The 25,743-nt window shown below is 40.2% G+C and overlaps 1 protein-coding gene across 3 annotated transcripts in view; it reads right to left on the reverse strand.

Annotated features, from left to right (window-relative positions):
* Positions 1-25,743, reverse strand: part of HOOK3 (hook microtubule tethering protein 3) — a 70,557-nt gene that overhangs the window by 861 nt on the left and 43,953 nt on the right. Inside the window, exons 13-23 of one of the 3 annotated variants that reach the window (XM_018563370.1) lie at positions 24,395-24,482; positions 23,791-23,860; positions 22,142-22,282; positions 21,923-22,010; positions 15,975-15,980; positions 13,617-13,651; positions 11,598-11,680; positions 10,087-10,187; positions 9,870-9,974; positions 7,599-7,670; positions 5,475-5,611 (exon numbers count right to left, since the gene is read on the reverse strand). In XM_018563370.1, the coding sequence (XP_018418872.1) occupies positions 5,475-5,611; positions 7,599-7,670; positions 9,870-9,974; positions 10,087-10,187; positions 11,598-11,680; positions 13,617-13,651; positions 15,975-15,980; positions 21,923-22,010; positions 22,142-22,282; positions 23,791-23,860; positions 24,395-24,482 (926 nt within the window). Of the gene's footprint in view, positions 1-4,569; positions 5,612-7,598; positions 7,671-9,869; positions 9,975-10,086; positions 10,188-11,597; positions 11,681-13,616; positions 13,652-15,974; positions 15,981-21,922; positions 22,011-22,141; positions 22,283-23,790; positions 23,861-24,394; positions 24,483-25,743 lie in introns of those variants that run through there. The other 2 variants (XM_018563371.1, XM_018563373.1) reach the window with 2 other exon arrangements.

Below are 25,743 nucleotides of genomic sequence, written 5' to 3' on the forward strand. Positions count from 1 at the left end.
CCATTTTCCAATAACCCTTCAAGGCCTATATCTTGCATACATTAGTAGATTCCTCTTGGGCAATAACAGTGGTACACCTATTATCTACTGCAAACACTGGTTGTCCTCATGACTGTCTAGATGCCCTACCTACCACTTATTCTTACACTGCTCATGCCTACTGGCATCCTTATTATATTCACTGATCTGTAAGCTCAAGGTGTCTGTCAGCTTCTTTTACCCAGATGCTCCTTACATTGTGTTAAGTAAGGTGAGAACCATCACTGGATCACGCTATTGTGTCTTCATTTATTTCTCAATAAAAATCTATTAAAAGTATTATAAACCAGCACCAGGTCATAAAGCTTAATGGTGCTAATGTACCACATCAAAAGCTTTGCAGGCAGAAGTGTGACCCATTAGCCAATAGAGGTAAGACAGTTCTGTAGCATAAGTGTCAAAGATTTAAAAAAATCTCTCAGATCAGGTGTATCTATTCAAGGAATAACACTGTCGACTGGTACAATGTTATACTTCACGTCATGAAAACAGTGAAAGCATAGCACATGTTGTCTATTTTTAAGCAAAGTTATGAGTCACGATCTATGAAGAATTTGTCTGGCCGTTGTGTATATGTGCCCTAAAGTCAGTCCATCACTCCCACGGTTAACTTATTGACTATAACCAAACAACCAGAGGATGGTTTGCTTGACTAGAAGTCTTTTTAGGGGCCTATTGTATTGGCCAATGATTTTTCAATCTTCTGACCACTAATCCTTGACTAGTGCTGTAAGTTTGGAGCTTTGTTTAAATATAGGTACCCATGTCTGGCTTAATCCATATTTAATGACTCTCTGCAAAAAAGGAGGAAGAAACTAACTTGTAATAAAGACTTAGTTGTAATATAAGAAATATAGCATTAACTTTCAGGTTTGCAGGGTGCTACACTTTACCAAAACTCCACATCCATCCAAACCTAATGCTACCCTCAGACCTGCAATGACCACCAGCATTCCAAAAACATGCGACAGGAATATTAGGAGCTCTTGAAAGCCATGTTCCTAAAAAAGCTAATGGAGGGCTTCATTGCAGCACATCAGTAATAATGGTTTGCCAGTAGGTTTCTGTGCTTTTAACACAGAAACCGGTCATGAAAAAAAATATGGAGAATGCCATAACCAAGCTCTCTTCTGAAAACTCTAGCTGCTTGGCTTTTGCTTCAATACCGTGACTGACTGACCCACATCAAATATGGCGTTAGGACCTCTTACTTTTCTCTGAACTTTCTGCTCTCCATACTTGTTCTTGATAAGTATTAATGCGAGTGGGACATCTTAACAGCCAAATTAATATTCAGGAGGTGGTCAGAAATGGCAGCTTCCACATTTCTCATACCATAGTGGACTACAGCCGGTCTTCCCAGTTAATATAAACAAGGATACCTATACACAAGTCATTCCTGACACTACACCTGCACAGCAAGCACCAGAAATGGCTCTCAACTTTCTCATACATTCAAATGGCTGGTTCAGATGAGCTATGACCCAAATGATCTTGGACTAAATTTGCTGCTATGTGCCATATTTTAGAAGAAAACACAAAGGCTGACATAATTGCAGTACTACAGCGAGTTTAGCTAGGAGGTCCTTTGGAATATCTTACCTGACAAATTAAAGGAGAACTATGAGGTGAGTGCTTTTCACTCACCTCATAGTTCTAGCCGACCTGTGACAATGAGACTGTCACAGGTCGGCTCAGTAGATCGGGAGGTGAACGAACACATACCGGCTTTCGCTCACTTCTCGATCCTGTCACGGCTCACTGCCGTGACAGGGGAGGGGCTGGATTCCCCCCTCCGATCCGCCAGCGCTGACTGGCGGAACAAACGGGGGAGGGTACAGCTGGCTCTGCCTCTAGATAGGCAGAGCCAGCTGTCAGTCACGCAGCTGGGCGGATCCTGGCATAATTGTCAGGATCCGCTTCGGCGTCTTAGTATACCGCGAGCAGCAGCTCGCGGTATACTGCGGCGTCTCAGTATACCGCGAGGTGTATACTGAGCCTAGGGTGACGGGAGGACGCTAGTTTGTGTCCTCCCGTTACCCTAAGGAGAAAAATGGGGAAAAGCCTTAACCCCATAGTTCTCCTCTAAAGAGCAGTTACTTTTTAAAAGCGATATATTAGGTGGTAAATCAAGTATAGGGATTACCCTTAAGAAGGCGGTTACATGTTATTTTAACCTTCTTACTTGTATGCCTATGCCTATATGTAAATACATGGAAGCTTTGGAATAAGTAACTGTTCTACCATCTTGAAATCTGCGCACATATCACTTCCATGCATCATTATTAGAAAAATATAATATTGGTTTCTGTTCACTTTCAAAAGGATATCAGGTTCATTATTGCAAGAAATAAAAATGATCTGCACCATAAAAAGTTTCCAAATTTTCAAGCCCTACTAAAAAGTTTCAGCAAGCTCTCGGGTGCTTCAAAGGGAATACATTGTGGAAAACATTAAGGCAATAAAACATCAGTTTAATATAAGGTATTATAGCGTGCTACAAACTGGCTCTTTTCAGTTAACAGTACTTCATTTTGTTTATTATGATTTATCCAAACAGAGTGGATACACAATAATAGTAAATCCCCCAATGCCTTCTTGTATCAATTGACAACTCCCTGTCATTGCAGGATTCACCTATTATTTATCCATGTTCAATCCAGATAATGCAGCCAGAGCTGGGAACCCTACAAAAAGATTATAGTACTGGCGTTCATAAGAGATTTAAAGTGTATTTCCACATTTGCAGCCAAATTGGGATAAGGCCTATTTTATATTTGTGACATGTTCCCATTCACATAGTTCAAGTAAAAAATATTTAACAATGCTTCAGTTTAAATTGCTTTTATATGGGTTAGGTTTTCTGTGCATCTTAAGGGTTAAAATTTCTACTTGCTTCTCCATCTTTTGTAATGTTAGGAGGGGTTGTGAGGGTGGGGGTCTTTTCCACTGTATGTTAATGAAGTTAATGAGAGAAACACAATCAAAATTTCAGTCCTATAAGTCGTTCTACAAAGACAGATCACTGAAGGTGCTGAAAACCAGGAATCAGTCATGCTGCCTGCTCCAACAAAACATCTAAAAAGGCAAGGCGCATTTTTTTTTTCAATTATTGATCGGTATGCTGTGTGAATAGATAAACACAACAAATATATAGATGGGTTTCCTAAAATTGTACTGGAAAAGTGGAAATACACTTTATAAAATAGGGGCAATTCAATCCACTGCCTACGGAAAGCAGAAACATTCATTTTTAAAATTGTTCGGTATGCTGTGTGAATAGATAAAACACAACAAATATATAGATGGGTATCCTAAACTTTTACTGGAAAAGTGGAAATACAGTTTATAAAATAGGGGCAATTCAATCCACTGCCTATGTAAAGCAGAAGCATTCACTTGAGATGGACAAATCCTTTAAGAGTATATATACGTAAATATGCAGTCAGATTATTACCATACATCTGTGCGTGATATGACCTTACGTTGATTTTATTTTCTTTGCACAGCATAGCAAGATATGAACAAAAAAAAACCCTCAGGGTACAGAGTTGCCAGATATAATGCAAGAATAGCTCAATGCTCAGTGAAGACAAGCCATATATAGCTAAAATTCCTACAAAAGTTTCAAAGGATAGAAAACATTTAGAAAGCACCATACATCATATGGGATTCACGCTTCAAATTCTGGCATTTAAATCAATAGTAAGTGACTAAACAGAAGTCAAGCAGGCATCCCTCAATTTCAGCTACTTAAATCACCTAGTTTGGTGCAGTCTGCCATCTGGAATCAACTCAGCAAGTGCTGCTGCGAGGTAACTGTGCTGCTAAATGTGTGTAGATACTCTTGGGATGCTTCCGTTTTGCCCCACTGAAAAACACATTGCTGTGCTACATTTTGTTTCAATGAGAAAAAACTGCAATGACTACTCTAAAGCCAAGTAAAGCATACAAAATAACTGACACCTTTTCTTATTTTCTGCTGATATTGAGGATAAAAACAATCCTCTACTTATATAATTCATATTCAGTTTTTCTGCACATACCTGCGGGCTTTGTTTTCAAAAGAAAGTAACCAATCAAGTGTAGCAACCAATGATATAATTGGATGTGTAATGCACACTTCCAGTGGCCCAGCATTATATTTCTTTAAAAACAAGACCTTCTAAAAACTTTAGTCTCCTGTACTAAGTAAAATATAGAACTTAAAAAGTAGCTAAACACTTAATTTACAGGTAATTGGGCCATTTACAACTTTAAGAACTCAAACATGTAAGAAGCATTTAAAGTGCTGCTTTGACATTCATAAAACCTCTATCAAGTAGACGACTTAAATACTACATATAGTGGCACAAATACCTTCACAAACAACATGTGTGAGAAGAAAAACCTCACAGAAGTGGGATAGAAAATTATTGACAATTCACATCCTCAGTCCATTCTTTCTCGGACTTTGTCAGGATTTCAATCACTAAATTGTTTAAAAAGATTCTTTGCTAGTGGCAGAAAACTGAAATGGGATACAAAATGAACGTTCCATTCACCTAAAACAGCAGTTATTCGGGAAGCCGCTTGTGCTGTGTGAGCTATTTAAGTGGTCATATAGTACAGTGCATTCTCACAGGTTGCTAGTGCAATGGGCAACCTCCCAGCCAGGCCACATGCAGCACTTTATTATGTACATATTCCTGAAAATACACATTCTGTGCATATAATGGGCAGTGCTGGATTCAATCTCATCAGTCTAGTCCCTTCAAACACATCAAGAGATACCACACTAAAGGCTGGGCACATGCTTGCGTGTATCTACACCCGGGGGAAGAATATGTACAAAAGAAATAGGTTAAGACATCCTCAGCCAATGGCCACTATGTATACAAAGGTCACCATGACTGTATTTATACACCATCGGGTCACATGGCGACAAAGGCCTGCAAAGCAAAAAGATTTCCTTTTAAGTGAAGCCACACTGCATGCATTTCATACGGTTACATTTCTTGTCATCTGTGACTGCTGCTGCATCCAGCTGCTTTGTGAAAGCCCTGCCTAGGTAGGGCCAGGAGTCTGAGATAGTTAACAGTAATTGTCCTCATAGCACTGTGGTGTTTGTTCAATGTATACATTACACATAAATATTATTTCTGTGTAGCAAGTTTTTGCTTTTTTTATGTTCTTCATGAGATTACACAGAAAGACATGTCAAAGAGTATTGTTCTCTGTTCTTAAATTAAAATTTGCATGAGAAACATTAATGATGTTCTGGGCTCAAAAATTTGGCACGGTCAAAGTAATTTAAAATGGACACATTAATAAATGAATAAATCTTAAAAAAAAGGAAAAGAACAGCTTAAAAGCACACTGGTGACATTTCCTGAAATGCAGTTATGTGCAACATAAGAGTATGATGCAGATTTCCCGGCCAAAGGGTCTTCTACCTCGCTGTGGCTGACTGGACGTGTCCTGGGTAAGACCTCCTTGAGCTGGTAGCTTGCCTCTGTCTTGCAAGAAATGACTGTCCTGATCCAGTACTTGCCAGTCTGTCCTCTGCAGCTTTTTTATGTAAGGCCATTCCCTGTGGGTAAGAAAAGACGGGGGGGGGGGGGAAACCCAGTGGTTTAAAAAAAATCTGCACATATTACTGAGGCTTACTAACAGAAATGAATGTCTTTAGGACAAGTACTTTCCATCTGCGCTGCTGCTATGGGTAACAGCACAGAATGTAACAGTATTACTGCTCCAGCATGGGGTATTAGTGGAAGTCTATGCTACAGGAAAAATGGATTGCATTTAAGATGAGCTTACTATGCATTTGAAATGTTTTCATGTTTGCAGAGGAAAAAAGGTAAACACAAATGAATACTGCTCCATACGGATCCAATTCAAAATTCAACTTCTGCATTTTTCCAACCCCTATTCCAAAGAAGTTGGGACGCTGTGTAAAATCTACCTAAAAACAGAATGCAATGATTTGCAAATCTCAAACCAATATTTTATTCACAATAGAAAATAGAAAACATAAGAAATTTTTAAATTGAGAAAATGTACCATTAAAAAAATAAAAAATAAAGTGATTGTAAAATTAATGGTAGCAACACGTCTCAAAAAAGTTCGGACAGGGCAACAAAAAGCTGGCAAAGTAAGAGGCACTAACAAGGAAGAGCTGGAAGAACATTTTGCAACTAATTAGGTTAATTGGCAACAGGTCCGTAACATGACTGGGTATAAAAAGAGGATCTAAAAGAATCAGTGCCTGAGTAAAGATGGGCTGAGGTTCACTAATCTGTGAAAAGCTGCATCTACAAATTGTCAAACAATTTCAGAATAATGTTCCCCAATGTAAAATTGCAAATACTTTAAATATATAATCATCTACAGTCTGCATCCTCTGGACTAAGGGAATTTTTCAGGGAAGGCCTTGCATATTTCCACAGGACAATGCTAAAACACATTCTGCATCTACGCCAATAGCATGGCTTCATAGTAGTAAAGTCCGGGTGGTTAACTGGCCTGCCTTCCAGACATTTCACCAATTGAAAATCTTTGGCACATCTTGAAACGAGAAATACGAGAAGACCCAGGACTGTTGAGCAGTTAGAAGAACTCCAAAACTCCAGCATCTGGTCTCCTCGGTTCCCAGACGTTACAGAGTGTTTTTAAAAGAAGAGGGGATACTACACCATGGTAAACATGGCCCTGTCCAAACTTTTTTGAGATGTGTTGCTGCCATCAATTTCAAAATTACCTTTTGTCCCCCTAAAATGGTAGATTTTCTCAACATAAACATTTGATGTTTTCTATTTTTTTTATTGTGAATAAAATATGGGTTTATGAGATTTACAAATCATTGCATTCTGTTTTTATGTATATTTTAAACAGCATCCCAACTTTTTGGGAATTGGGGCTGTACATCCATCCAAGATGAATCCCCAAATCAAAAGGTTGTGTACACAAGCCACTACAGGGCAACAAAGAGAAAGCAAAAAACTATAGGTTTTATAGAGTGCTAATTTTTTTGGGGGAAAAAAAAACCAACAACTTATCAGATGTCTTAATTTCATAATTTTGCAAACATATGTTGAAACATTCACACCAAGCCTAGTTGCCTCTGGATCTATATTGGCATATACTGGATTATTGAATTTAATTAAGTGGTAGTTAGCCTACCGGGAGGCTACCTCCTACCTCCTTATGATGCTAAAATCACAAAAGCCACTGCTCCAAGCTCTCTCCTGTGATGGACTACAAGTTCACGTTTAGTTTACCATTTTGTATTGAGATTGTAGTCTATCACAAGAGTGAGCTTGGAGTGGTGACTACTTTACAACACACACAGGGACTATGGAGAACAAAAGTAGCCACCCTCCAGAAGAAAAATCTGTGTCAGCACCAATTCAGAGATGATTTGAGGATCTACAGATGAGTGATGCACAAATAGGATACATTTTTGTTCATAGTTAAGGTACCTGAAAATATTATAAAGATTTAACACGTGAGTTAAGAGTCATTTTAATCTTCATTAAATCAGTAATCTACAGAGAAATGAATGAAAACATGCTTACCATGTTATACCACGCACTGACAATCAGTTTCTCCTCCTGATCTCTCTGTGTCTTGGTTTTTTCAAACTCTTTCTAAAATGAATATATAAAACATATATAATGAAAGTGCAAGGTATAAATTGTTCGATTGTAGATTCAAACTCAGATGTGGCAAACCAATAAAGAATTGTGAAAAACCCCACAAACTTTGAAATGTATTTGCAGTTTTTAAACAGTATTTTCCTCAATACTTCTCTTCAAATCCACACCCAGGAAACCATCCACATTCAGAATACAGAATTTGGTCAGAAAATACAAAGAACCACATGTCCATATGCACCATTACTATACAGCCAAATGTTTGTGCACAAACGGACTTACTAGAAGGCCCAATTATGTGGACACCCCTCCAAATTATTGAGTTCAGGTGTTTTCAGTGAAGGATATTGCAAATACTACAGCTTACAAAGTCATTTTTGACAAGTGTTCCCTCCAACTTATTGGCAACAGTTTGGGAAAGGCCCTTTTTGATTGTAGCATGACTGTGCCACTGGAAGTCATGGTTTGACAAGCTTTGTGAAGAGGCGCTTGAGTGGCCTGTACAGAACCCTGACCTCCACACTACCACTGGGACCAATTGGAATGCTGACTGTGAGCCATGTCTTCTCATCCAACATCAGTACTTAACTTCACAAATGCTCCTTTTTGGCTGAATGGGCGCAAATCCCCACAGACAAAATCTTGTGGAAAGCCTACCCAGAAGAATTGACACAAGGGGAGGTACAACTCCGTGTCCATGTTTTTTTTAAGGGATTTTCAACACACTCATATAGGTGTAATGGTTAAGTGTCTCCACACATTTGGCCATAAACTGTAGAGTATAAGCTCTTTCCTAACCCTAAAATCCAAACCCAAGTGACTAAGAATGTCCAATTTCACATATGCAGGTTGGAAAATGTTTTCATGCCTGATACATAGCTAACTCCCACAGAGGCTGTATACACATACAATTCTCTGCAAATACAACATTATAGTCCCATTGATAATGCATTGTTAGCACTACAGTTTGTTCAAAAAGAAAGAAAACATTCTTCTGCACTTTCAGTGGGGCAGCAACAGGGGAAGCAGATGTAACTACTACTGAAATCACACTCTCTGGGGATCCCAGCTCTCAACCTGATTAAAAACTATTTGCCACTAGAGACAAGCAAATCAGCAGGCAAACTACCCATCTGGTGGTGGATCAGGATATCTTAACATTCTGCCATGCACATAACTATATGAAGGATCTTTAATTAATTTAATTAGTCCTAAAATTAATAGCAGTCGCTGGTAATAAATATTTGTGTTATCTGCCAAGTTTCACACATATTGCTATCTCTTCTCATGCTGGGCAGAACTTCTGTTTTGCAGCAGACTGCCTTGTCTCTGGAATGGATACATGGTGTCTGTGTGCAGGTTCACAACCTGAGCCAGCACTACAGGAAGAGGCACTCAGCTGCAAAGGGAAGTTCTCCCCAGCATGAGAAGAGATACAGATTTAAAAGGAAGAGAAGAGAAGGGAAACAACCATGGATTACAGTAAGGCACACATTACAGTATTGGTTTATGTTAAAAAATCTGATGGTTTAATGTCACTTTAAACAAAAGAAAACTGGGAAGAGCTGAAAATGCTTAGTCCACAAAAATGTGCTGTGTGCAGTCAGTCCACCATAGGAAATTAAGAGCTGAGTGCACTTATGTCAAATCAACAGGAATTTTTTGGTGCTTTAAAGGGATAAAACATGCTCACACACTTATGTATTGTGGAGATGTATTGTTTTTTGCCCTGACATACATTTTAAACTGAATAAAAAATGTAATGAGAGCGCTACTACTGTGCTGAAATAAACAGGAGGACTCACGTTTGAGAAGTCATCTGCGAGAGGAAATCCGGTGGGGTCCCTGAGTAAATACAGACCTGAAGGGTCCAGTGGTCTGGTAGATGGTCTGCCTCTGAAAACGAGTGCTGCGAATAGAAGGACAGCAGGCTCTTGCACGGACTCAGCTGGCCAGGCTGAGCCGTTGCAGCCGGGGGCACTGTGTGCCTGAAAAGCTGTTTGACGTCGGCTCCCTGTCAGTAGGCTCGGGAGGCAGAGCGGTGGTTCGTGCAGTGACGGGCGCCGAGGGGAGTGGTGGGGGGGGTCAAAGGGCACTGGATGGCAGTGCAAACTGGGTCGGTAGCTACGTGTTTCGAGGCGGAGCCTCTTTGTCAAGCTGTGATCAACCGGGATGGATAGCGTTTTAACTCACCTCTAAAGAATGAAACATTTTGTCTCTTTCTTGCAGCTGGTTTTTTAAAGATTGTATCTCTGGTCCCGATCCCTGATTTTGCTTTGGATCTAATGTGCGAATAACCTGTGGAAATGGAGGAAGATATATATTAAGACAATTATTTATACGAGAAAGATTGCCATAACGTACAACCGATACGCTGAAGAACTCCAAAAACTGTCAATATTTTACTCACACTTTTTGCCTTCTCTAGATATTTCTTGTAGCGCTCTTCCATTTGTTTCATGTCTTCTTCCTTCTTTCGTAAAGCTTCCTGTAGCTCTTCAATCTTCATTGCTTAATTTTTAGGGAAAGAAAAAACAGTCAAAATGAAGGTAATGATCTTTTAACATGATTAATCATTATTTCCCAACTAACACAGATTAACAATATCATAATGGTATAAGGTGGAACCTTTACGCTACCATATAAGAACTGGCAAAAATAAAAAGCAAAGAACAAAGTGTAGTAATGTAAAGCAATTAATTGCCTAGTCCTGATCATTTTAAATCCTAAGAGCGCTTTGAACTGACTTGCAAAATAAACGCAGTGTTAGATCAAATTTACTGCACAGGCTCATATACATTGGCTACATGTAAAATTAACACAAAAGACAGCACCTTCTCCTTGTGTGGAACCCAAGTACCATCCTTAACAAACAACTCTGAGTTTGACATAAAAACATTAGCAGATGTTATGCATGGCACTTGGATTCCATTTATGATGATTTTATTAATTTTTCTAACAAATGTTATTACTACACAAAGGAGAAGGCCCTTTACATGTACCCGAGAAGTTTCCATGGACAGCATGGACCTCATCTGGTGAAGCAATTCATTAATCTATGAAGATTATACACTGCCTGGCCAAAAAAAAGTCACACACTCTAATATTTCATTGGAGCACCTTAAGCTTTAATTACGGCATGCAGTCACCGTGTAATTGTTTTGATAAGCTTATGCAATGTCACAATATCCATTTCTGTCCAGAGTTGCATTATTTTTTCACCAAGATCTTGTAGTGATGATGGGAGAGTCTGACCAGTGTGTAATCTTCTCCAGCACATCCCAAAGATTCTCAATTGGGTTAAGGCCTATGTGAGAATTATGTGTCATAAACTACTCTCACAGTTTGAGCCTGATGAATCCTGGCATTGTCATCTTGGAATACGCCCCTACCACCAGGGAAGAAAAAATCCATTGATGGAATACCCTGGTCATTCAGTATATTCAGGAAAGCAGTTGACCTCATTTGTGGGGACATAACGTTGCTGAACCTGACCAACAGAAGCAATCCCAGATCATAACACTTATCCAATAGCAGGCTCTTACCTATTTGCTTAGCTAAATCCAGGTGGTGGCTTTTTGTTTTTGGTCAGGCAGTGTATAAAGGATATCTGTTTGTCGGCACCAGGGCTGGGGATATGAATGCTACTGCCATATACACTGGCTGTTCAACTTTGTTTGTTATCCAATGCCATTTGAAAATGAATAAGAAAAATTTGTACTTTTTTAATTCAATATTTTCTTTTTTTTTTAAACTTGTACTTTTTTAATGTAACACTTATAAGACTTGAAAAAGAACCATGTCTCATGTTGTGATCTCTTGTTCTGGTCACTTTAAACTTTTCTAGATCAAACTCTGGGACATAATAAATAAAGCCCTGAGTCCACCTTTACTTTGCCTCAAAAAACAAATGCCACTTACAGCTGTTGTTGTAGCGTGGCTCCAAATCTTCAATAATTGCACGTTTTTTCTGTAGTTCATTGTTGGCTTCATGAAGCTTCTCTCTGTATTTCCAGTGGGGGAAAAAAAAAAGATATTACTTACAAAACAGCATTACTTACAAAAGTAACATTCAGTTATTTACAGACGTATGGTTGATGCAAATGCAAAACTGTACCAAAAGACCACAAACTTTTAGCTTAAAAAAAAAAAAAAAAAAAAGCTACTTATACTACTCCTGGCTTCCATGCTGCAGGGAGTGACGTCACCCTCCTTCTTAGAGATCCCAGAAAATGCAGAGAGCACAGTGCAGGAGCGTCTTTTTGAAAGATATGGAATCCTCAGGAAGGATAGTGATGACACTTAAGCCTAGATGCCACAGGCAGAAGCCAGGGGAAAGGCACATATATTTCATTTTTTTTAATCTACCGTTTGTTTTTTTAACTTAAAGTAGTTATCAGGGGAAGGGGCCCTAATATATTAAAAGGAGAATTATGAGGCGAGTGATATTCACTCAGCCTCATAATCTGAGCCGACCTGTGACAATGAAACTGTCACAGGTCGGCTCAGTAGACCGGGAAGTGAGCGAACACATACCGGCGCTTGCTCACGTCTCGATCTATCCGTGCAGAGAGCCGTGACTGTCACTCACGGCACCCTGCAGGGATTCCCCCTCCCCAATCCTCCAGCGCTGACTGGCGAAACGGACGCGGGAGGGGACGGGCAAAGCTGGCTCTGCTTCTGGATAGGCAGAGCCAGCTGTCAATCCTGCAGTTGGGTGGATCCAGACAGCATTGTCGGGATCCGTCCCGGCTGCGGCGTCTCAGTATACCGCGAGCTGTAGCTCGCGGTATACTGAGCTTTGGGTCACAGGAGAACACTAGTTTGTGTCCTCTCGTGACCCATAGGAGAACTATGGGGAAAAGCCCTGACCCCATAGTTCTCCTTTAAGTGCATTTTTACTGTGGCCAACAGGTGGTAAGTGCAAGGCAATTTTCAGAAGGGTTTAAAATAGCCGGTTTATTACTAGTCTGTTTTAGGACCTTTAAATCAGATTATTTGACTGCATTCATACACACACAGCTTAATGGATCAAAAAGAGGGACACACACCTCTCATTATCGAATTCTACACAAAGTGCTCTATCTGCAGGTGCAGTGAACAGATGCCAAGCTTTTTTTATTAGGAAGTCCAGCATGCACTGCAAACATATAACTGAATAACACTTTGTACCCTAAAACAAATACAGGCAGTCCCTGGGTTACGAACAAGATAGGGACTGAAGGTTTGTTCTTAAGTTGAATTTGTATGGAAGTTGGAACAGGTACATTTTTCAGGGATAACTCCAGCCAAAAAAACATCCTTTAGTTTTGGATAGCATAGGGAAGGGTTAACCCCCCTGTAACATTTATTTTGCTGTCCTCACAGTGGTTCTAATCCCACACCATACTAACCAAAAATAAAACACAATAACAATTGCATGGCATTCTACTTTAAATGCAACTTGAACAGATGTTTGTACAATTTCAAGTAATGCACAGTTCCAGACCCGGAAGAAGAGTCAGGCACTCCTCGTCTGCACGTCTAACAACTTCCTGCTGTGTACTACGAACAAGACCCACAGGAGGTACAGTAGTACAAATGCCGGCGCAAGCACGGTAGCAATTTGGAAAAGCCATAACTTTGCAGGTTGCTGCTCCTACATAAGAATTTATACTAACTGGACATGCACTGAATTTTCACGATGTGAACTTTGTATGCTAGTTCGAGAGGTCATTGAGGCGGCACTGAATATTCGGTGTAGGATGCAAATTGTGATGTTAATAAAACAGATCAGTAAAACGCGTGTTTATTAAAGTTCATATATACCCATTATGTAAGCCATTAAATCATGCAGTTCTTCTAAATTAAAGTATTAAATGAAAGTGTTGTGCAGCTGGCGCATACAATTATGAATGTCACTCAACTCGTAAATGGCAAATTGAATACATAAATACTTACAGATGTTCTTCAAGCTTCTTCTTCAAAAGTAGTGACTAAATTAAGAGGGAGGGGGAGACAAAAATCACAAATCGGGTCACTCACATAAGTGTTATCAGTGTACAGTGATATAGCTTTAGAATTTCAACAAAGCTTTACAAAACATGAAAGATTAAGGTAAGAAATACTTGGCAGGTGCTTTGACTCTTTCATTCACAATGTTTAACGTGGAAGGGGGAATTAAATGCTTTCCAGAGGAACATGATCAGCTTAATAGACGGGCTGAAATATTGTTCCTGGGGAAAATGCTGCTTTAGGTTTCCTCCAGTGCGCCTTACAAATTTAAAATCCCAAGCATTATGTCACACAATCCTAAAAGGAGGATCAGACTTAAGATTTTAAGCAGCGCTCAAAGGAATGGTCTCTAGAAATAGTATTTCTGCTCCTATAGTATTCTGAATTGATCCACCCAAGCATAACTGTGGTCAAAGCTTTACTTCATCACAGTACACATAGTAAGCTGACCACATGCAGTAAATGTAGGCAATGAACCCCTACCGACGCTTTCTCCATGTTATCCTTACAATCTTACTTTTTCTACAATCTGCTTTGCAATTCTCATCCACCTCCTCTAAGGATTCTGAATCCTGATTTCTCTTCTCCACAGCCTGTAGCCCGCAACACCCCATCGTCCTAACATCACATGATGCAACTGCATTAGACGTGCGGACGCTGAGGGACATACCACAGTCAGAGTGGGGGAAGAAAGGTGAGCGGTCACCGCCACAGGACCAAGGATCAAGTATTTCTTCTTTATTTTCCCCCCTATGCCAAAACGAGCACTGAACCCTTGAAGTGTGGGGGTAGCCCTACTGCAAGGGTTAATTTTTAATTTTCTCAATTGCCTGGAGTTCTCCTCTAAAGTACATCTAAAGATTTTTCATTTTTGATGGAGTAGGGGAGGCATAAAACCACTTACTGGGTTTTTTTTTTTGCTATCTCTGTCTCATTAGGGAGATTTCCTTCACTTTCTGCCATATAGACTCAACAAGAAATGGATTGGATAGCTTTCCAATGTGAGGGTAATCCCTGTCACAGAGACAAGTGCCCCCAATGAAAGATTGCTGGTGTTTGGGTGGCAACTCTAAATTTTAGATTTAGCCTCACTTTCATTCCTGGTGACACTGGTGATCATGACAAAACACAGAAAGTGAATTTCCCCAACGGTGAAACACACAGTAATGAATTTAAAAAAAGAGTTTCGCCTTTATACTTTAATGTAAAAGTTTATGATTTTGGTGTGGATGAGCGATATCTCTGTGATCAATTGAAAGACAGATTGGAGAAGTCTGAGCTGGCTTTTCGGCTTGTTAAGGGCAGGAGAACCTCTTCCTTGTAACAAACGGGGTAACGTTCTTAAAAAAAGGCCATTCAAACATTTACCTTGTGTAATGCCCACTATAACAGACAGCAACACAGAAGGGTCATGACAGCTTGTAGTCTATTATAAAAGAAGTAGACTCTGTATGGGTTTCCATTTAAGATGGATAAAGATAAGGACAGTATTAAAATTATTTAAATCACTACCTTTATCTATATCTAATTTACTAAGAAAATCTAAAATATTATTGTAAAAAAGATGCTTTTTTTAATGTAGACCCAAAAAGACAAAACAAAAAGACTAAAAAATAGCCAATAACCTATAATTGTGTAACTTTAAGGGCCAATTCACACCAGCCACTGCACTAAACGCACTGCAGCTGGTGAGGGTTGCCCGACAGTGCAATGCACCAATACCGGCGCATCGCACTGTGTACGTTTTTTTTTTTGTAGAACTTCATTGAAATGTCAAGTGACATTTCATTGAGTTCCACAGGCACAGCGGGGTTGTTCTGCATCACGTTGAAAAAAAGTATAGCATGCTGTACTTTTTTCCGCGCGGCCCACTACATTCCCGACGCAATGCGCTGGTGTGAACCGAGCCTAACCGTGACAAGGGCAAATTATCTTGAGTTAGAGCTGCGCTGGCCGTTGTTGGCATCTGGTGTGAATCAGCCCTAAATGGATCCAAGTTGACTACTGTTATATAGGTAATGGTAATCTCTCTGTCCCTCTGCTCGTGTCCCTGTTTAGCACATGAGCAATGCAGCACAACTGACTGGTTCCTTGTGCTGCTTCTCTCTCACTTCCAGTTGAGCTCTGCTGTACAGGGGATTGTAGAAGACTGATACAAGGCCAGATTCAGATGCTTACACTGCTTGTAAATATAATATGTAAACATATATGTAAAAATACACCTCATGGTTTATTAATACAACAATATGCTGTATTTAAATATTTTACTTTACACCGTAATGTATTACAAAAATAAATACTTACTATTGCCTTGTGTGACAAACAATCCAATTAACAGAAGCATTGACAAAAGAGATCAAACAAACAAATTACATTTCACCCTAATTGCATACAGATGGTTCATTGTGCATGACTAATGGCTTACAAATTTCCCATACTTGAGGAGAATGCTGCAAATGCCTTCTTTTTTCCAATCTTTGAACAAGAGATGAAAAACCCTATGGTGCCAGCTAAAGATCTGCAAGCACCTCTTGCTTTGAATAACATATGTGGTTATAAAATGTACCATGTGCATAATGAATAATAAAGGTGTTCATGGGAAAGGCCCAAAACTAACAAAAAAATTGCACTCCATCTAAACTTTTCGATAAACAATGTGAATGTTTCATAACAAAACCAAAACAATGTTCTTTGGTCAGATGGGAGAAAAGTTCAATTTGCTGGTGAATATAAACAGTGTAAAGGTGCCCATACACCTTACGATTATCGGACAAAAAACTTTCCGTCCAATGATCGAACCGTCGTACGATTTTCGTACGGCGACCCCATCCTGCCCCGATTATCGCAAGGTTCAATCAGCGCTAGTAAAAAAAACCAAAAAAAAAACACCTGGACGGACTGCGGTAATTGACCGCACTTATTTTTGTTTGTGCAGTGTTAATCGTACGACTTTTGATGGACGGAAACCCCACCAACCATGCGAAAATCGTACGATCGACCAAAGTCTAAAGGCCGTGACTGTGGGCAGCCGGATCAAAATGGACAGAGTATCCCCGAAAGTTCTGTTTTGGTGGAACTGATCGACGGGTCGGGGATAATCTGATGTAAATGGACACATGTTCACTTGCATCCGACTCCACATAAATCTAACATGGGTCCGGTGAGTTCAGTTTTTATCTCCATTGCAAGATGGAGGAAAAAAAATTAAACAGAAACACACAATGGTCACAATGATCCATTCTGTACTGCTCTGATCAGACCCCCTGCTGTTTGGAATGGACAGGCTTCGGTGTTAAAGGAGCCTGAGGGCCTGTTCACATGAGATCAGGTCCTGATCAGCAGACGTGGAGCTGCTGATGCATTGCGTTTTTGGCTGCGTTTTGGATGCGTTCCAGCAAAAAAAGAAATACATTTTTTTTATTTTTTTTGCTGGAGTGGGGCTGTTAGTATGTTAGCTGCAGCGCAGTGCGTTTTTGACGCGTTTGCGTATCCGTTCCGTTTCCGGACCTGACAAAATGTGACATGCAGTATTTTTTCTGTCGTAAGCTGAACGGAATGCGCACGTGAGAACTGGAGCCCATAAAACACATAGGGATACATTGGGATGCATTTTGAGTGCAGCAGCGAACGGAGCCGGTCAGCACACAAAACGGACGTCGTGTGAACAGGCCCTGAAGGGTTATAAACATTTTTTTATTTATTTTTTATCACAACTGTATATCTTCCTAGTGATGAGTTTCCAAAGGGTAAAAGAAAATAAACAAACATAATCATAATTACAGTATGCAATAGCTTTAGTTTTTGCTATCATAAGTGTCAACTCCTTCGCAGTTTCAAATAATTGCACGTTCTTAATTTACATCTGTGTTGACAGGATGAGCCGAAAGAAACTTAACCCATGCAGTTAACATACACAGTATGAAGCCAGTGTTAAGAAAATGACTAAGCTTAGCAATGCATACTTTTTCACATAAACAAAAAGGCACAGCTACCTGACAAGAATATTTAAAGCATATTGTAACTTGAGTAACACTTTAAATGCAATAAAAGTGCTGATTTCCATTAATGGTACTTATAGGCACACAACGTTTGGCACCCTAAGCGGTACCACTCTGCCACAGATCACTTCTTTTACACAGATTATTTTTATTATTGCTAACCTTACTTAGAATAGTGTGACGCTGTGTAAATAAGCTTACATTAGATGTCTACTGATAATGGGAAATAATGTGCAGCTGACTACAGTACATACTGCACAGGGTAAGAAACCTCCTTCATGCCTTTGCTGCCTAAGGCCTATGCCTACTGAGCCTACTGGTAAATTCAACTCTGAACATACCACAATGAGATGGTTTTCTCCCATCTATTAAGGGACAAAAAGATGAGAGAAAAGAAATTCCCCCTACTGCATTGCTTTTTTATGTGGATGTTGTACATAAATCTCATGAAAAAGTATTAACAAAAATAATACTAAATTATCTATACTGCCTCAAGACAGGATGAGAATGGTCTAAAAATATTTTTGACCCATTGCAGCACCTTGACCAACAGGACATTCAGGAGATAATACTTTTGTAAGGTGACTCGATCATGTAGCGGTTCCACAAGTCTGGCTGATGGAAGCTTTTATAGCCCAGAAGATAGAAGCATTTGCCTAGTATGCCCTCAGACTCAGAAACAATGGTTTCCAAAGGATTTGAAACAACCATGTATAGCCTACAACTTCGACTGGATGTTATTGCTTTCACTTCAAAAAGGAGGACCTTTCAACTTGTAAACCAGGTCATTCACTTTCCTTCAATAGGCTTGTGGTATCTCAATAGGAGTCTTTCTCAAGTCAGTCTAATGATAGAGCTTCTGCTCTTATACTTTTAAAGCACTTGGTAAAGAATAAAACCTTTTTAAAAGGCATCCAGTGAAACTGGGCCCAGCAGGAAAGTAGAAGAAAGCTGGCACACAGCAGCAAGTCCATGCAAGTGCTTTCTTCTATTTTCCATGTGGACTAAGGCCTGGCAGGAGCTTAGGATAAGCACCAGTGTTTCAGAGTAGCACGAGTAGGACAAGAAGGTGGAGTAGTTTTAGCTTGTTTAATAACTAGCCCCCACACTCAAGTAAAAGACATGTCTGTTAAGTGTCCTTACGTCTTTATCAGCTAGCAAGAACCCCCCACCCCCAAACTAACCAAAGCCAGATCCTGTACAATTGAATAGGGAAAGAATGAAGGCTGTAAAGTGAGGGTTGCAGTGGAAGAATTACAGCAGAACAGAACTGCAGCTGGCCAGGTCAACATACCTTACGTTAGCTGCATTCCCCAAGTCTGGAAGCACATAGTGGCTTCAGCAAGCATGGATTTACATTCAAATAGCACCTGAAACGTTGTGCATTACTAAATAGATGTAATCCGCAGCTACCCAGCTGCCGATGACATCCAATCAGTATACAAACTTGGCAACTCTAATGTGGCTCCACTGAATGGCTTTGTTTATGTGATCAGGTAGCCAAATAATGCTGGCTTCTTGTCAACCTCACAGACTAAAAGGTGCACTGCACGATTCTCGTACGAGAATCGCGGGAAATCCCGCAATCGTACGAGAATCGTGCAGTGTATGGAAGGCGTGCGACCGTTTCTACTGTACGGTCGCACGACTTTTGTATATCGAGCATGTTGGAAAACCAGCCGAGAATCGTACGATTTTCGGCTGGTTTTTAACATGATCGAGAGATGACTGCCGAACGGGCCGGTGTGCACACGCGCACACTGCCTGTCCAGCATTGCAGTCATCGAAAGCCCGCCCCTCAGGGGGGCGGGCTTGCGATGATCGCAAGTACGATCTGCCTGTCCAAGATGGGTAGATCGTACGTTTTTTAAAGTACTTTACAACCCTCTCAAGACAAAAGTCTTGCGAGGGTTGTAAAGTGTATGGGCACCTTAAAGCTTACTGACCACTTCACTGATAGAGGTGCACACCTCTATTAATGTGATTCAGCAGCCGAGCAGCTGCGGGATCACATTCATAACTCTACAGTGCTGTGCAACCTCCTCTGTCCTTCCCTCCATTCACCAGCTTCCCTGACTGGCTGAAACACCTGTGCAGCTCTGTGGATGTGATCTGGCAGCAAAATGGCTGCCAATCACATCCACAGGGCAGCAGTTAGTGTACTCCTTTATTCCCTGTCCCTTTACCCCCTGCTCTTACCGGCATTTCCTGACTGACTCCAATCAAATATGAACTCAGAAGAAATAAGGTTACGTTGTATTTCTTCTGAATAACCTCTGACCAAATGTTTAAAAAATACTGCTCACACACTTTTTGTAAAAAATACAAAGTAACATTACTATTATTGATATTGATATTTAAATTTACATTTGCGAGGTGTGTTGATGAGCGTTATGTTGCACGCCAACGTGTATGTGAAATCAATGGGGCGCCAATGCACCAAAAATCATACGCGCCACATCTTTTTTTGACATAAGGCACTATGATGTCTATATGTTGTTAATTTTTTTTTTAGTGTCAAAAAAAGCAGCACATCACAATGCAATGCATAGTTAGTTCCCACCTGTGTATTGTTGTGGGCTGAAAGGTGCATTAGGCTGTGTTCACACCTGAGCATTTTTTTATGCTCGTTTTTTTCCGCGTTTTTTCGTTTAGTGAAACACTGGCGGAATGATTTTTTTTGTGGTTTTTTTCCCTTTTCTCCATTTGTAAAAAAAAAATATTTTAGTTTCACTTTTAAACCTCCCACCGGCTCCGCCCCCTGTGATGCGGCTGCTCGCAAGGGATAGCCGCCAAAGACACAGCGGGGATCGCGGACAAGGTAAGACCTGTACGCTGTATTCCCGAGTGTGGCTCGGGGTTACCGCTTTGTTAACTGCGATCCACACTCGGGAATACCAATGGCAACGCGTGGCAAAACGCCCCAAAGAAGCTCCTGCACTTCTTTGGGCGTAGGGCGTTTGCAGCGCATTCCTACGCGCTGTAAAACGCCCAGGTGGGAACCATGCCCATAGGCAATCATTGGTTTTCACATGTTGAGCGTTTTACAGCGCGTAGGAACGCGCTGTAAAACGCCCAGGTGTGAACCAGGCCTTAGGGTGCCATTTAACTCAACGCACTGTGGCTATTGCATTACCACAACACACAGGTGTGAAGCCAGCCACAAGGTTTTTAGCCTAAGTTGCTACTTTACAGTTTTACATTCCTTTAATCTTCCTTTAATCTTCACCATTTCCCAAAAAGACACAATTTTAAAACGTACAAATATTAAAATATTTACCAACATTACTACAAATGTTATATTTTAGATTTAGTGAGAATTGTGGAAGTTATCTGGTATTTGTGTAAAGTAATAATAATAATTTAGGTGCATTTTTTATTAAAATTTGGTTTTGAATTATATTTGCACAACTACCAGAGGACATCTAAAATGAGTAGCACCCTATTTCAATTCTACAGACCCTGTGCCTTCAAAAAATATATGGTTTGGGGTAGGATGGGGGGCGGTCTTTACTAACTTGCAAAGCTGTAAAAAACAAAAAAGAGAAAATTAGCAAAAATGGTCCAGCCACCTGAGGTAATAAAATTGGGAGGCTGGACCCAGCAGCAAAAGAGTGTGTTGGGAGGTTAGTGGCTGAAGCTTTTTTTTCTGTTTATTGTAAATGTTGCATTACAGGGACAGACAAGGACTTTTGGGTTCAAGCTAGGCTACTTAAATGAAACCAGGGATCAATGATGGATTATCCACTTTAAAGTATCGTAGTGATCCCCGATGGATTATGCACACTTTCTCAGAATAAAATCAGGCATTAGTGAATCCTTAGGTACTTTTACAATGCGTAGAAAAGTCACCAAAACAATCTTTCAAAATACAGGCTCAATGTCAATCTTGTATCCTTTGCTTTTATGGCTTGTAAATCAATACACATAATTAAGGGGTACGATTGTTTGTAACAGGAGGCTATAAGCAGTTACAACATATTCCTTTTTTTTTTTTCTCGCTCATCAGTGGTACATACAGGAGTACTGTAATTGTATCACTGCATTCGGAAGATTTATCTTCATCGAACATTTGGTAAATGTCAAATTCACTGTTTTATAAATATACCCCTGTAACTGTTTGCTATAATCTTACTTATCTGTTTCCTATGATTTGCAAATTCCTTTATCAAAAAAGAAAGAAAAATGATCAGGTATATTTTGTAATATACATGTAACAGAACTGTAAACCAGCTTGGTGGAAGTTTCACTTACATCTTCTGCTTTTGCGCCTTGTTCTTGTAATGATTTCTGAAGCTCTTCTACTTGTGACTGTACTTCCAAAAGCCTTTGATTTACCAGCCTGGTGACAAAAAAAAAGTGTGTATGTGACAACCATAAGACATGTAGCGATTTGAAATAAAAACATAAAAATCAAGAAAGTAAAACTCTCTGCTCAGACAGAACACTAAAGCACCATCTGGCCTCTGGTACCTGTTCTCTGTCTCCAGCTCATTTTTCCGCATGTTTGCATCATCAAGCAAGCTTTGTAACAAAGCAATTTGTTCATTGTCTGATCCTTCTTGATTAATTTTTAACATCTTATTTTCATGCTGAAGGCGGATTAACTTCTCCCTGCGGAAATGGAACAAAATGTGTCACACATCTGCTTTTTTGTGCTCGTATCAGTGTCAGGCTGCACTGAACTTTAATGCAGTGCAAATGTCTTCTACTTTTAATCCAACATATGAGAAAAAAGACTTCTGGTGGTTTAGAATTTTTACGATTGATCAGCATACAATGCACAAATGAAGTAATTTATATAAGTACTAGTATGTTCCATAGAGAAGGTCAAATACAAATCAAACAGTACAGGGGATCATAATCTTATTATAACTTTCCATCAATGCACTGGGCCTTTTCAGTTGGCTTGAAAGTAGAGTAAACCTGAGTATACACTATTAGTTTATTTTTTCATTCAGCTTTCAGGCAGCGTGGATTGAGGAATCTCAGGTTACATCTCAGGTTGTCACAACTTTATTTTGACAGACGGCACTGCTAGCTATCAAAATTCCTGAACAGTGCCCACATCTAATTGGATGCAAGCAGTGTCATTTTCTGCCTGGCGCCTTCGATTGTTCAATCAAAGAATGTTGAGCGAGAGACGGCAGATAGGGCCGCCCACCGAGCGGATTTCAGCTGGGTCACTAAAAATCATCTGAAATTAGCTCTACTACAATCTCAGGTTTAGTTTACTAATTTGTACTGAGTTTGTAGTCCATCACGGGAGTGAGCATGGAGTGGTGGCTACTTTACAACACACAGGGACCATGGGGAACAAAAGTAGGCAGCCTCCAGAAGGAAGGAGAGAGTCAACACCAATTCAGAGATGATTTGAGGGTCTACAGCTGAGTGATACACAAAAAAGGTACATTTCTGTTAATAGTTAAGGTACTGGAATGTATGTTTAGGATTTAACTGCTTAGTTTAGTGTCACCTTAAACAAAGGTCAAAAGATGACATGCAAAATTTCCCTTAAGGTGCCCACACACCTTGCGATAATCGTACGATAATCGTGGGAAATCCCACGATCGTACGATTATCGCAAGGTGTGTGAAAGGCGTGCGACCTCTGCTACTGTAAGGTCGCATGACTTTTATCGTAAGAACATGTTCGAAAACCCGCCGAGAATCGTACGATTGTCGGCAGGTGTGTGGCATGTTCATAAGATAAAAGCCGGACGGGCCGGTGTGCGCAAGCGCACACTGCCTGTTCAGCATTGCGGTCATCGGAAGCCCGCCACTCAGCCGGGCGGGCTTGCGGTCATTGCATGTACGATCTGCCTGTCCAAGATGGGCAGATCGTATGTTTTTAAAATTACCTTACAACCATCGCAAGACAAAAGTCTTGCGATGGTTGTAAGGTGTGTGCCCAGCATTACATATACGGAATCAAAATACTAAAAATGGCACTAAATAATGATGCCTATGTTTTTTTCCGCACAGTTGATTCAAAATGGATCCAATACATGTATCCATCTAAAAGGAATGTCAGTTCTATGAGGTATTTTACAACAAAGAGAATTAACTTAGGAAAATAATTAAATACAAAGCACTCAAGAAAGAGACAGAGCCCACACTTACTTTATTTCTGGTGTAACAATTTCTGCAGCCAGGCTGTCTGCTGGTTCCTGGTTACCTAGAGCCATCAAGCCTGCAAATACATAAATAAATATCTAATCTTTTGGGAAAAAAGGAAAGAGCAAATCCTTATTATGGGGCGGCAATCTAATGTTTTTAGCCAGCTTAAATATTTGATATGTATAAATGATATGTTAAATATTCAGTCCGTTTACTGTGCATGCTCACATTTTTTCAGACCCCATCTAGAGATGTTCTCCTGTTATAAGGGCTCTGTTCAGTAGCAAGGTACTTCCTCTGAGGTTTAAACAGCTGAAGAGAAAGCTGTAGTCAGACAAAGTGGAGTTGCTACTGAGGGCTAAGAAAAAGGGTCATCTGCTCTAAACTGGGATGCAGTGTGGACAAATGAACAGCACCAGGTGACCTAACTAGTTTATGAAAAAATAAAAACATAGGGATTGTAAAGGGCCATGTTGGGAGAGCAGAGGAGCACATTTGAGCATACAGCACAACAGTTCATATATGCACACACACACACAAAACTCTATATCTATTTTTCTATTTCTGCCACCGACGTACCGCAAAGACCATAGACTTGATATTTTACCTGCTGTGGTAAGCTGACCTTCCTGAGCCTGCACACATCGCAGCTCTTCAATAGTTTCCTTCAGAGAATCTCTTTCTGACCGTAGTCTCTGCGGTATTGGAAAAATAAAAGACAAATACCATATGGGAACTGTGTTTTTTTGAGCAATCGTCTACTGTAATAAAAGATTCAAAGAATAGAAAGCATGCAAAATGTTATAACACAGCTTAATGATAATTGACATACTGTTGTTGTAGACTGCAAGCAAACAAAAAAAACAAAAAAAAGAAGAGGCTTTTCTGAACATCAACTAGTGGTTGTGATGGTTAGTGATGGTTACTTAGAAATTATTTATTCTACATTTTTGCCAGGTATAAATTTTCTTTTTAACTGCCCATTTTATACCTACATCCATGACCTAGATATTTTATTGGAGCCAACAGTGCCATCTAGAGCATCACAGCTGACAGTCTGCCTTTAAAGGGAATGTATAGTCTATTTTTTAGCTGTACATGTGATTTACATCTGGTTCTTGGTTTTACATCAACATGTTACATTTTTAAAAAAAATCTTGCTTCTATGTATAATTAGTAATTATATGTGCACATTGGGGCAGCCATATTAGCTTATTACATGGTTCCTGTTTTGCAGTGCAGCACCAGAATTCTGCTTTAATGCCCCTTCTAACTTTGCACATCTATGAGAACATCTAACTTTGCACATCTATGAGCGTCTCAACGCGATCCGAACTGCCTGCCGCCCGAAATGTTCCCAGAGCCTTTTTTTTTAGCGTGGATTCCATAGATTTTAAAAGGAGAACTATGGGGTTAGGGCTTTTCCCCATAGTTCTCCTAGGGGTAACGGGAGGACACAAACTAGCGTCCTCCCGTCACCCAAAGCTCAGTATATCGTGAGCTACAGCTCGCGGTATACTGAGATGCCGCAGCCGAAACGCATCCCGACAATTCTGTCTGGATCCACCCAGCTGCGTGAGTAACAGCTGGCTCTGCCTATCTAGAGGCAGAGCCAGCTGTACCTGCCCCCTCCCCCACCCGTTCCGCCAGTCAGCGCTGGAGGATCGGAGCGGGGAGGGAGGGAACCATGAGTAATAGTCACGGCTCTCTGCAGGGATAGATCGAGAGGTGAGCGAACGCCGGTATGTGTTCGCTCACTTCTCGATCTAGTGAGCTGACCTGTGACAATTTCATTGTCATAGGTCGGCTAGAACTATGAGGATGAGTGAAAATCACTCACCTCATAGTTCTCCTTTAAAGGAGATGCGATGATCAGCGCGTTTTTAAATTGCGCTTCATCGCAGAAACGCGAATACAAAATGCCCAAAACTGCCCTTTTAAAAATCACGTGGAAAT

The sequence above is a fragment of the Nanorana parkeri genome, unplaced genomic scaffold (genome assembly GCF_000935625.1).
Source record: "Nanorana parkeri isolate BGI_ZX_2015 unplaced genomic scaffold, ASM93562v1 scaffold659, whole genome shotgun sequence".
NCBI lineage: Eukaryota > Metazoa > Chordata > Amphibia > Anura > Dicroglossidae > Nanorana > Nanorana parkeri.